Genomic DNA, 12,906 nt, shown 5'->3' with positions numbered 1-12,906 from the left:
CAACTTGAAAATACTTCAAGGTTAGTTCATAAAACAATACATGTGTATATGTATTTGTTTCTATATTTATAAAACATTTAATAAGCTATAATGTGTTCTACTTTCTGTCTTGAGCTCACTACATAGTCCAGGCTGGCTTCAAACTCATGGCAATCCTCCTGCCTCAGCCTCATGGGTGCTGGGATTACAGGTATGTGCTACCATGCCTGGCTTCTACTTTCTTTTCTTACCCTGGTATTTTTTTTTCTTAAACTGCAAATAAAACATACAAAATATACTCTTCCTTTTGATCTCATTTCCAAGTATAACTTCAACTTAAGTAAAAGCATATTTCTTGGGTAGGTACTAATTTTAGAACACTGAGGATAAAGACATAAACTTACTTTTTCATAGGTGCTTTTAAAAAATGGATATAATTTAGAAAGTGGAAAATGCTCACAAAAATATGGAACTTAAAAGTTTAGTAACAACCAACTACCTGATTTCCCTGAGTGAAACACATTAGTCATGGCTATTAACTACTGATGGATAAGGTTTAATGACTTCATCAGTACTTTTCCACCACGCATGGACAGAAATAATTTAAGAATTACATTAGGTTTTTTTTTTTCTTTTCTTTTCTTTTTAAGACACATGGTCTTGCTGTGTTGCCGAGGCTGGCCTCGAACTCTTGGGTGCATGTGATCCTCCTTAGCCTCCCAAGTAGCTGTGAGGATTGGTGTGCACTGACCACACCTGACTAGAATCATGTTAGTTTTTAATCTTATTATTGCTGCTGGTGCCCTACTAGCCAATATTTTTTTCTCTGCAGATTAAAGTTTTCTGATTGGATACAGGAGCATAACATTAAACCATACCTTGTTCACTAGGTTCTGACTGAGACTTTCTGACAGTAAGATCCAGAGGTGAGTCTTGGTCAGCCATGAGAAGTTTGCTGAGCACAGGGTTCTTAGCAGTTGCAGCCGTGGGAGAGGTGGTGACTGGAGATGCTTTCGGCAGGCTTTGGTTCTTTGTGCTATTGGGCTGGCTGGGGTCCTGAGTAGAGCTATTTTTTGAGGTATATTCAGCAGCAAATTGTTGGATCATTCGCTGCATGATCTCACGGGCCACTAGGGGAATATTGGGGTCGGAGACCCAGGGACTGTCTGTAAACAAAGATTTATTTACTTTTAAAGTGGGACAATGTACTTAAAAAAAGAAAACACCTTTCAAGAAAACATAAGATTTCATTATTTATGCAATATCCTAAAATTATCCCCATTTGATTTATATTTTCAATCTCTACGCTTTTAAGTTCTAGATTTCTGAAATTTTTCATAAAAATATTTCTAAACATCTCTCCCCTATGATTATGAAATTAAATAAAGGGATAATACATAGTATGTAGCTTATGACAAGAATTACTTACCTGATATAGAAACCCCTAAGCCTTTCTCATACAAAGTAGGTACTCCCCCCTTTTACCACCTACAGTCACATCAGGGTTTCCCTAGATTTTTCCTTGACCATTTCCTCCTAAATCTTTGAAGAATGGGTTACTGTGTTCATGAGTACTTAATTTTCTGCCTGTTAGACACATGGTATAACAAGGTTGTAAAAAGAGATAATTTTAAGATCCATGACAGGCTAGGACAGTAGTCATCACATTTCAATTGTTCATTAGAATCATTTTGGGACCTTTAAAAAACATACTGTTGGGTCCTACACCCAGAGTTTCCAAATTCAGTAGTTCTAGAGGAGGCTCAAGAGCTGGCATTTCTAAGAAGCTATCAGATGCTGCTTGTTTGGGAACCATAATTTTTTAATCCCTGGGCTAGAGTTTAAATGCCAAATCTCAAAAGATGGAGAAAACCCACATACTTGCTTTATTTTTTTAAATCGTACTAGAGATCGAACCCAGGAGCACTCTATCACACCCCCAGCCCTTTTCATTTTGAGAATAGGCTTAAGCTTGTGATCCTTCCTGCTTTAGCTTTCCAAGTAGGTGGGATTGCAGGCATGTGCCACTGTGCCCAGCTCCATGAGTTTTTCAGTATACTCTGCTAACTAGTAATTGAGCAGCCAAGAAAGTAATGAAATAAATACCTAAGTTTCAATGCTAAACTTAAAATAAAGACCATATGAACTCATAAATGTATAGAAGTGGAAGAGACCTTAAAATTCAAATGAGGTAAGATAAAAAGAAAAATGACTTGTGTAAATATATTATTCATACATCTCTATAATTACATTAGTCCACCAGAGATGAAGCTTCCTGGGGGCACAGACTATTATCTATTTAGTTCTGTATGCCTAGTCTTGCCTGGTATAAAATCTGCATTTGATTTATGTGAGTAATAAATCCAACAGTCAAATATAGTCCTTTTAAAAAAGACCAAAAATTGTGATCTAAAGTGTAAATGGCCTCTATAAATTTGTAGATGGTTATCGATAAAACTCAAATAAAACTCTTATTTTAGGTATTTATTTTTTGAACTCAGGACCTTGTGCTTGAGAGGTAAGCAGCGGAACCACTGAGCTAAATCCCTGGCCTAAAACTCTTATTTTAATACTGGACCTGTGCCCTCCTACTCTCAGTCCTTTATTAATACAGCTGTCAGAAAACATCGCTTTCTTGGGCCTTTTTTTTTTTTTTAAAGATTAGCTATAAAAGGCAAATATCCACAGTATTTTGGAGCTGTGAGGAACTTAAGCAGTCTATTTATAAAGTTACACATTTGGCTTTTATTTTTATTAAAGTCTAAGATGTCTGTAATAAGTAAATTAAACAAAACTTCACAGGACTCTTAGTAATTTTCCCCCCTTTCCCCCAAAAAAGTCAATATTAAGTATCAGAAGATATAGTTACAGTATGTATTTAATTCTCTAAAGTTTAATAAGGCTTACTCTATCAATAATAATGTTTCTGTATTATTAATAAGTATTTATAATCCTAAATTTCCTCTTTACTAAAGAAGTCCTTATATTAAGTCTGGAAGGTTTATGAAAAAAGGTATAACTAGGTGAGATTCAGAAGTTCCAACAATCACTGACAATAATTGCTCAAATGTTTTAGTAAACATTTTAGCCATATATTGCTTTTTAAATATCTCTATCCAATGAATTTTCTCATTAATAGTTATTTAACTTGCTAGTTAAGATCCATTTTTTCCCTATATATCATGCAATCCCCATATGAAATATTATATAACATTTTTATGTATTAGTGGTACCTTTCTCCCTGGAGACTATGTAATACAGTGGACTCTTGAGTTACAACTGGCCTGACATATGAAAAGCTGGGGTTACAACCGGAATTTTAGTTTTAACTTATGACCAAAGTCTTGAGTTATGATCCGAATGCTGGCCACTTGTGCTTCCAGATGGTCTCAGACACAGATATAACCCTTAAAGAGTTCTGGAAGGAACATTACAATATCCCTTTCTGTGTGGGGTTAACTGAGAAATCCTGGGCCAATGTCTAAGGACACTGTGATCTGCCTGGAAGAAAGAGTGACCTAAAGTTATACTGGAGAGAGACTCTGAAGGCAACTGACCAACTTGAGTTACAAGCAGCCCTTGGTAACAAATTGAGTTCATAAGTAAACGGTCCAGTGTAAAGAGGAAAATTTCTGAACAGGAAAAAAATTGAAATAATTTATGAGATATCTGTGTTTGGTATTAATACATACCATTAAAGAACTTTGTGGTAAGTGAAAGATTTTAGGATGAAGACCATAAACTGCTACCTTTACATGACCACAGTATTATCTTGCCTCCTTGCCAAATGAGCAACATAATCATGAGAAAAAATACACAGTTTTTATGAATGACATGTCTACTATTTAAATTTCTGTATCTTCTGAAAGTTTCTTGAATGCATTGTCTTAAGAAACAAATTTTATAAATATATCCATACCCGGGGAAACATGTATAATTAAATCAAATGAAATCAACAAATGAGATCAGAATAAAACTACAGAAAAATATATCACAGCCATTGGTATATTTTAAAATGAAAATTTAACTTTTAGAAAAGTATATAATTTTTTTTAACACAAGTGACCAAACAAGCTGAAAACTTGGATTAAGATGGTATACAGTACTATTTATAAGTTAGAATTTGTTATAGAGTCCCTATTACTAAAAGCCTACTTCTACTGCATCAACATTTCTACTTGGCTATCCAAAAGCTCTGCACACTATTACTTAAAATATACAATATATAATACTGGGATACAAAGGGCTAAATCCAAACATCTGAATTAAAGGTTGAACATCCCTAATCTGAAAATGTGAAATCCAAAATGCTCTGAAATCCAATCTGTTTCAGTGTTGACATGACACTCAAAAAGGTTTAGATTTTAAAATTATGCTTGTTCAACTGAAGAAGTCTGTGCAAATATTCCAAAATCTGAAAAACTCTGAAATAAAAAACTCTTCTAGTCTCAAGCATTTTAGACAAGGGTTACTCAACCTATGGTAAATATTCTCTTCAGACTATTATCATCCCTGGACATAGATCATTTTTAGTATTCATTTGAAGAATGTAAGTATCCATCTTTGTGATACTTCCAAAAGGACTGATAAAGCAACTAAAAACAGTATTTATATATAAGGCAAGAGAAGGGGAATTTTCCTATTCTGAGGAAATACCATGCTAGTATATCAACAGGTAAGTTACTTAAAATTTCAAAGGATTCTCATCTCTTAAAAATCTACCCTGAGGCTGGGTGTGGTGGTGCATGCCTGTAATCCCCACACTTAGGAGGCTGAAGCAAGAGGATCACTGGGAGTTCCAGGCCAGACTGGGCTCCATAGTGAGTTCAAGGACAGTCTGAACTACATAGTGAGACTCTTTTCTTCCCCCCAAAAAACTGCCCTAAGACCACTCTGTAAGCTCTTTCAGTGGCCTGCTCTGTACTCTGCAGCATGTACTTCTTTACCTACCTTTAACTGTCCTGCACTCACTCTGCCAAGCATGCCTTTTATTCCTACCTTTAATAAATGTAAAACCTTGCTACCTTTTGTGCTTGTCTTCACTAATTCTCTGTTTAGGATAAGAATCTCAAAATTTCTAGAAGGATCCCTTGGCACTCCCAACCCCTGATAACATAGTTTTGACAAAGTGAACCAGGAGGATAAATCCAGGCCCACCTGAATGAACTGTATGAAGAAAAAAGACCACCCTCCTGTGAACCTCCAGAAGACCTGGGGCTCCTCTTCAAAAAGCAAGACCCCAGTACTGCTCTGAGTGCAGCTAGGCAGAGTCATTAATGACCCTTAAACCACAGCTTAAATGAGCACCTGTATCATGACTGTTTTTACTTAGATCCATAAGGTGGGTAACCTTGCTAGGTAGGGTGACAAGTTTGTCTCTTTGTAGTCTATCTAATATCCTTCTTTGCTATACTTTCTCCTCCACAGAAAGCACAGAAATCCTCATTAGCTACATCTGTTATAGTCCACCATTTTAGATAGATCAGGAAATATTCTGACCTGCTCCTTCTCATATTTGGGCTCTACACCCCCAACTAATAGAAAAGTTTATTCATTTAAGGCTTGAGATGGTGATCCAGACTACAGCCTATGACTCTCTGGACAAATTCACCAAGTTTTCTCTCATTGAACAAGCAGTTCAACAATTCTTTAAATATGGACACTCTTTTCTCACTGTCTTCTGACTTTTTTTCCAGCTCAGCTGGGAAACATCCCAAGGTGGCTGGAGAGAACACAATCCCCAGTAGGTAGGGCCAATAGCTCTTTCAGCTGGAAGTAGCTATATGAAGAGAGACCACCACACCCTCAGCAACCCATAAAGAATTATGGGAATGTGTCTCTCAGGGGAAAATGAGGTAAGAGATTAGCACATGGCCAGCCAGCTGGGCAAGAAGTGGGTATGACCTATCAGGGGTAGATATCCAGGACACATGTGTCTATGCCCTGCACCTGGGTTCAATCAGAGAAAGCCATCTTTGATTCTTCTAGCATGAAATCAAACAGGTTTTTGATATGATAGCCTAGATTTGACGTCAGAGTGGAGGATACAAAACGGCAGCCATTAACCTCGTGGCCACTGTAAGTTCTTTCAGTGGCCTGTTCTGCACTCTACAGAGTGTATTTCTTTTCCTACTTTAGTTGGTCTGCACTTACTCTCCAGAGCATATTTCTTTTTCTTTAATAAATGTAAAACCCCACTTTAAAAAAACAAATCTAGGGTTGGGGATTTAGCTCAGTGGTTCTGCCGCTTGCCTGCAAGGTCCTGAGTTCAATCCTCAGTACCAACCCCCCCAAAAAAGAGAAAAAAATCTACCTTGAGACCAATTTCAAGGTAAGAATTCCTCACCAATGGTTATATGCCTGAAAGTTTTAACTTCTAAATAATAAAGCTTATAAGAACTTTAATGTAGTACATTTCTCTATCACAAAGGGATGGGACTAAGAGAGAAGTAAGATAGAATTTCTGAGTGTCCTTATATAACAACTCCTAAAGAAAGAATAGGCTGGGCAACACCTGCCTGTAATCCCAGCACTCAGAAGGCTAAGGCAGGAGGATTGCCACAAGTCGGAGGCCAGCCTGAGCTACATTAAAAAAAACAAAACAAAAAGAAGTGGGGCTGGGGGAGAGAAAGAATGAAAGTGGTTTTTCCATGTACATGATATGATCAGAATATATGGTTTTTAATTTTTAAAAAAATTTATTGCAGGAAAAGACATTAGTTCCCCTTGATTTGAACACACTTATCCCATCATTCTTGCTACTTTCTAAATCAGTTCTAGAAGTCCTCTTCTGTGGCTATCTTTATATGGTATGATTATAAAACACAGTGCTGCCAAATGCCACCCAATGGAAAAGCAGGCTTGTAAAAGAATTATAGTATGTCCTTATCTGCCTTATTCATGGATCTGGCACCATGCAACCTTGGCTCTTCGCTAAAGTTAAAGGTAAATGCTCTGAATCAGTTTAAGACATTGAGATAGCCACAAGAGAGCAATTGAAGACATTGGCAAAAGAGGACTTCCAGAACTGCTTCAGAAAGTGGCAAGAGCGATGGAATACATGTGTTTGAAGCAAGGGAGAGTATTCTGAGGGGTTTAATGGCAATGCCTTTTATTGTAATACTTCAAAAAATTTAAACACTCACTGTATGGTTCGATCACACTTTGTAAATTAGGGAGAATAGTGCTTTTCAAGTAACAAAGCTTTTTGGGGGGGGGGGGGTTTCCGGAGATCGAACTCAGGTCCTTGCGCCTGTACAGCAGGCAGCGAAACCACTGAGCTAAATTCCCAGGCCCTCAAGTAACAAAGCTTTTTATAATAACATGCCAGATTAATGACTGTATATTTTCCAAAGGAGTGGAGCTATAAAGATATTTAGTTAAACTGACAGACCTAACCTACCAGTCATTTGCACCTTAAACATGAATTATTTTAATAAAACAATCATATGTTCATAAAAATAAGGAAATGACTACTTCGAACATAATTTTGGAATCCAGGGCCCTTTAAATGATAAGGTGAGCCTGGGAGACTCAGGTGGGAGACTTAAGCCAGAGGATACCAGTAGTTAAGTAAGGATATACTAAAACATGAGATTTTGCCTAGAGATCTAATGGAAGAAAAGACAAACAGCAATATGTCCCCAAAACAATAATCTGTGCATTTCTTAATTTGGTGTGATATTTCACCTCACACCATTTTTCGAGAATACTCATCACATGAAGCAGAAGTGCAGCTGTTATCTGAATGTAACCAACTAATCAGAATCTGACTTAAACAGGGTACTATCAAAATATACCTTTCAGAAAGGAAATACCCAGGAGAATGGAAAGTGTAACTAGAATATAGGAAGACATATTAAAGAAAATGAGATCACTTGAACATTCAAGATTATCAGGGGTTTGTACAAAACTTTTAAAGAATCTTATTAATAATCTCTATCTTGGAACTAGAAGAAAAGTCTAACTTAGGAATACAAATCCACTAAGAAATAATTTTTTGAAAAGTAAAAAACTCTTCACTGGAATGGATAGTGAAGGGAACTTTACTAATGGCTAACAGTAATCATGCCTTATGTATAGAGGAAAGAAATGAATGTCTCCATGAAGAATTTCTAAGTCCTAAAACACTGACTAGAGAGGCCTCTTTACTTTTTAAAAGAAATGTAGCCAGGTGTGGTGGCTGCAGGAGGATTGCAAGTTGAAGACCAGCCTGAGTAACTTTGCAAGACCCAGTAGCAAAAAGGAGGAAAAAGGAGGAATGGGGCAACTTGGGATGTCGCTCTGTGGTAAAGTGCTTGTCTAGCATGTGCAAGGCCCTGGGTTCAATCCCTATTATGCAAGTAATAATAGCAGCACCAACAACAGCAATAGTAACAGTTAATAAATAAAACAGACAAAAAACAAAACAAAACCAAAATCAGAAATGTTAAGCCCACACAACTTTAAAAGAAAAAGATAAAATGGAAAAACCCCAGAGGTAGAGCTATTAAATGCCACCTGAAATGTATGGTGACAAGTTTTACTATGAGTTTATTACCCTAATTTTACCGATTTAAAAAAATTTAGTGAAATATGATTATATGAAGGAGAAAATGCTTACAAATATTAACTGTAAGATAGAACTATATTTTTTCTCCAAATAAAATATCACGTTGAAATTCCTGAAATTTTATAGTTATTATTGATTTAAAGTCACTTTATATTTAAAACACAGAATTCCTAAGAACTTAACATTTTCAGTTTCATGATAATTTTTCTGAACTATGTAAAGTTCATCACCACCTCAAAACTAAAGGTGAACGGACAGTTGTCTTAACTCTATTCCAAATTTAACATTATCAAGAAATACAGTAGAAAAATATAAAGTGTATCATTAATAAAAAAAATATTTTTAAGAACAATTTTTTAAATGACATAGAATTTAAGGAGATAAATATCAGACTAGAAGATGCTAAATGTCATTCTTCACTGAAACCAACCTTTTCTATAAAAGACTGCATTGAGGAACTCTTCTGCTTGTCTCTGGAATCGAATGATTTTTGCTTGCTCTTGTTTAAGCAGAGCTTCTTGCCCAGCTCCCAAAGCTGGTTCATCCAGGCAGACTAAGTGTCCCTGTAAAAATATTTGGTGAAATATTCGTACAAAAAAATTTTCCCCTTTCAAAACCAAATCACAGATACACAATTAAAGACAAATAACAGCAAATAAAACATGAGTTTAATATAATTAAATTATTTTAAACAAGAATAAAACTTTTCTGCACAAAGTATAAAAGCAAAATGAGTATAAACTTATAATTTAGATGGATTTTATCCACGTTTTTCAATTAAGAGCTCTGTTCAAAATTTACAGGTAAACTAAACTACTTGAGGAAATATTTCCTTGAGCAAATATACTTGTTCACAGGCAAATCAATTCAGACAGAATGTTTTAAATTTAAAAAATTTTTTAAATCTCAAATATAACTTGTGGATCATGTTTGTCCTTCTAGTGTAAGACCTATTTTTTTCTAGACACAAATCACAAACATTTTGAAAGGACTACCATGAAGGAAAACCTAAAAAGAATTACTGCATCAGATTTCATAATTCTGTTCCTAGGTTACTGTTTTACAAACGGTGGATCTAAAACCTTTAGTGGATTGTGAAATTAACAGGTCAAAACTAGCCCATTAAAAAAGGCATTAACAAATAGAATGTTTTGTATGTTCTAAGTGTCAACCTTTCAATGTCTTTCATTGTAATATTCCTATACTGGAACATGTTTATAATATAAACTATGCACCAAAATGTTTCTCTGCTTGAAAAGTTCCAAAATGCTGCAGTAAAAAATTATCCAAGAGGCTGCTAGCATCTACTCCCAGACTGCAGATAAACTTTATTAAGTGGACAATACTTTCCATTTATTTCCACTCCTCTATTAAGTAAACAGGTAACTATAATAGAAAATAAGAGCATAAAGCAAAGTACACCTCAAGTGTTCTTGAAGCCCCAGTGCATATAATTTACTTTAAATCTCTGCAATGTATAAATTCACACACTTACTTTTATGAAAATATAAACGTGCTCTAGAAAAGGAAATAGGACATACTTTGCCACAGTAAAAAGGAATTAAGCAGGAAGTGAAAGCATGTTATAATCTACAAGTTATTTCTTCAAAAACTTTAAACACACCTACTGATACTTCCGTATAAGACACAGGAAGTTTATGATTTTTCTAAGTATTTTAAGTCTTTTAAACCAAGAGAACCTTTGTGAATGTTACTTGCCAACAGTCTCTAAAGAACAGGCTAAACAAAGTAATTTTTAAAGAAAGAATCATAAATAAAACAATGTAATTTTGATATAGATTGAAACAAGTTATGAGAAACAGGCATTAATTTGAGTCTAATAAAACCCTTAATTGTACTATACTTTAGTACCATTTTATTGTTTACTTATTTATTTTTTTTTTTGGTACCAGGGATCAAACTCAGGACCTTGCACTTGTGAAGCAGGCGCGGTGTCACTGAGCTAAATCCCCAGCCCTTGTTTACTGATTTTTAAAGTTAGACATTATGTGACATAAAATGTACTTGTACTTAATTTCTTTGTTCAACAATCAGTTCAAGTAAGATACTGAACTTATCTATACAGTATTTAAAACTTAGTTTAATGTGGTTTTGGGGCCACCTTCTAATCTGAAGCAACACAACTAAGCAACCTGCAGAGCACTTTCTAAGCAGGTATTCACATATTCTTTCTTGAATCAAGTAATTACCAATCCTATCAACCTGGATTCTGAAATATACAGATCACTTTAGTTGATTTGCATCAATTATAGTCACAAATACTTGTTTTGCTTTTAGACACTTTGCCTGAGACATAATTGACCCACCTTACAGTTTACCCACCTAATATAAAATTCAATGGTTTTTATTTAATTTGTAAATCACTATCACCGGAATCTAATTTGAGAACATTTTCTTACACCCAAAAGAAACGCTGTAGCCAATGATACTCAACCCCCATACCCCAACCTGCACCCAACTCTTGGCAGCCAATATACCACTTATACTACCTTTGTATGGGATGTCTATTCTGCACTTGATCTTAGCCAAAAGGCCGAGAAACGATGTCTATTCTGTACATTTCACGTAAACAGAATATGTGTTTTAATGCAACTTTTTTTTCCTCCTGTTTTCAAGGTATTTATGTATTATAGCATTTATCAGTACTTACTTGCTTTTATTGGCAGATGAACATTCCTTTGTATGAATATGCCACGTTTTATTTATCCATTCATCTGTTCAACATTTGGGCTGTTTCCACATTCTGGCTATTACATGAGTAAGTAACACTATTAATTGTACAAATTTTTGTGTGGATATGTATTTTCATTTTTCTTGGATATATATTGGGAACAGAACTTCTGGATCATGTTATCTATGTTTAACATTCTGAGGTGGTATCAAACCATCTTCTAGAGCAGCTGTGCCACTTTATATTCCCAACAGCAATGTATGAGGGTTCCAATTTCTCCACCTATTGATGAACTTATTTTTCTGATTATAGTCATCTTAGTAGATGAGAAGTGGTATCTCATGGTTTAAATTTGTATTTTCCTGATGACTGAGGATGCTTAGTGATCACATGAATACATTCTTTGGAGAAGTATCTGTTTAAATTCTTTGCTCATTTTAAAACTGGGTTATCTGTTGTTGAGTTGTAATTTTTTTTTGAGACAGGGGCTTGCTATATAGTTCAGGCTGGCCTCAAACTCAGTGATACTCCTGCCTCAGACTCTCAAGTGCTGGGATTGCAGGCATGCACCATCATGCCGGGCCTGCACTGCAAGAATTCCTGATATATTCTGATAAAAGTACCCTATTAAGTATATGATTTGCAAATATCTTCTCCCATCCTGTGAGCTTTCTCATTACTTAATTTATGGCACTGTTAGTAGTACAAGTTTATAATTTTAATGAATTCAAATTTGTTTTCTTGGATCACTTATGTTTTTGGTGTTATATCTAAAAGATGTGGCTAACTCAAGGTCATGAAGATTTATTCCTATGTTTTAAGAGTTTTATACTTGTATGGCTAACTTTTAGGTGTATGGTCCATGTCAATTTTTGTATATGCTATACAGGCAATGTCTAACTCCATTCTCTTTCAAGTAATCATTTATTCTAGCACTTTTTGTATGTTTAGATTCTTTTCCCTATAGGATTATTCTGGGATCCTTGTCAAAAATCCTTGACCATAACTTTTAAATCTGGAACTCAGTTCTATTCCTTGTTATGTTTTCATGCCAGCACCACCCTATTTTTTACCATTGTAGTTTGGTATAAAGTTTTTAAATTGGGTGTGAATTGTTCAGTTTATTCTTTTGCAAGGTTAATTTGGCTACTAGGGGGTCTCCTGAATTTTCATGTAAGTTTTAGGATCAGCTGGTCCATCTCTACAAAGTCATCAACTGGGATTCTGATGGGAGAATGCACCAAATCAGTTTATCAAGTTGGGGGGTAATGTCATCTTAATATTAAATTTTTCTGATCCACAAACATGGGATGTCTTATGTATTTGCTTTCTGTCAACAATGTTCTGTAGTTTATAGTGTGCAATTTTTACATTTCTTAAATTTAAGTATTTTCTTCTTTGTGATGCTACTATAAATGGAACTTTCTTAATCACGTTTGTATTTTCTACTGCTTAGTTTCTAGAATTACACTGCAATGTGTATTCTAGACTTTGAATTCATTTATTAACTTTAATAGTGTTCTGTAGACCATCTATAAACAGAGATAATTTTCTTTTTTTGATGTCTGGATGACTTTGATTTCTTTTTATTGCCTAAGTGCCTTGGTTAGAACCTCCTAAACAATGTTAAATGGAAGTGGTGAGTATGCAGTCTTGTTTCTGTTCTTAGGTGAAAGCTGTTCAG

At 35.1% G+C, this 12,906-nt stretch overlaps 1 protein-coding gene across 9 annotated transcripts in view; it reads right to left on the bottom strand.

Moving 5' to 3' along the window:
* Lcor (ligand dependent nuclear receptor corepressor) overlaps window positions 1–12,906 on the bottom strand; it is a 155,340-nt gene that overhangs the window by 47,331 nt on the left and 95,103 nt on the right. For 6 of the 9 annotated variants that reach the window (XM_013069901.3, XM_087185049.1, XM_087185051.1 and 3 more), the window contains 2 exons: window positions 8,961–9,093; window positions 858–1,145 (listed from right to left, as the gene is read on the bottom strand). In XM_013069901.3, the coding sequence (XP_012925355.2) occupies window positions 858–1,145; window positions 8,961–9,093 (421 nt within the window). The remainder of the gene's footprint in view (window positions 1–857; window positions 1,146–8,960; window positions 9,094–12,906) is intronic. The other 3 variants (XM_087185048.1, XM_087185050.1, XM_087185047.1) reach the window with 2 other exon arrangements.

The sequence above is a fragment of the Heterocephalus glaber genome, unplaced genomic scaffold, assembly GCF_053883595.1.
Source record: "Heterocephalus glaber isolate CG9 unplaced genomic scaffold, H.glaber_assembly_v1.0 deba00001497, whole genome shotgun sequence".
In the NCBI taxonomy this organism is placed as follows: Eukaryota; Metazoa; Chordata; class Mammalia; order Rodentia; family Bathyergidae; genus Heterocephalus; species Heterocephalus glaber.
The sequence above is the reverse complement of the archived record's forward strand: the minus strand, read 5'-3'. Positions and strand labels throughout refer to the sequence as shown.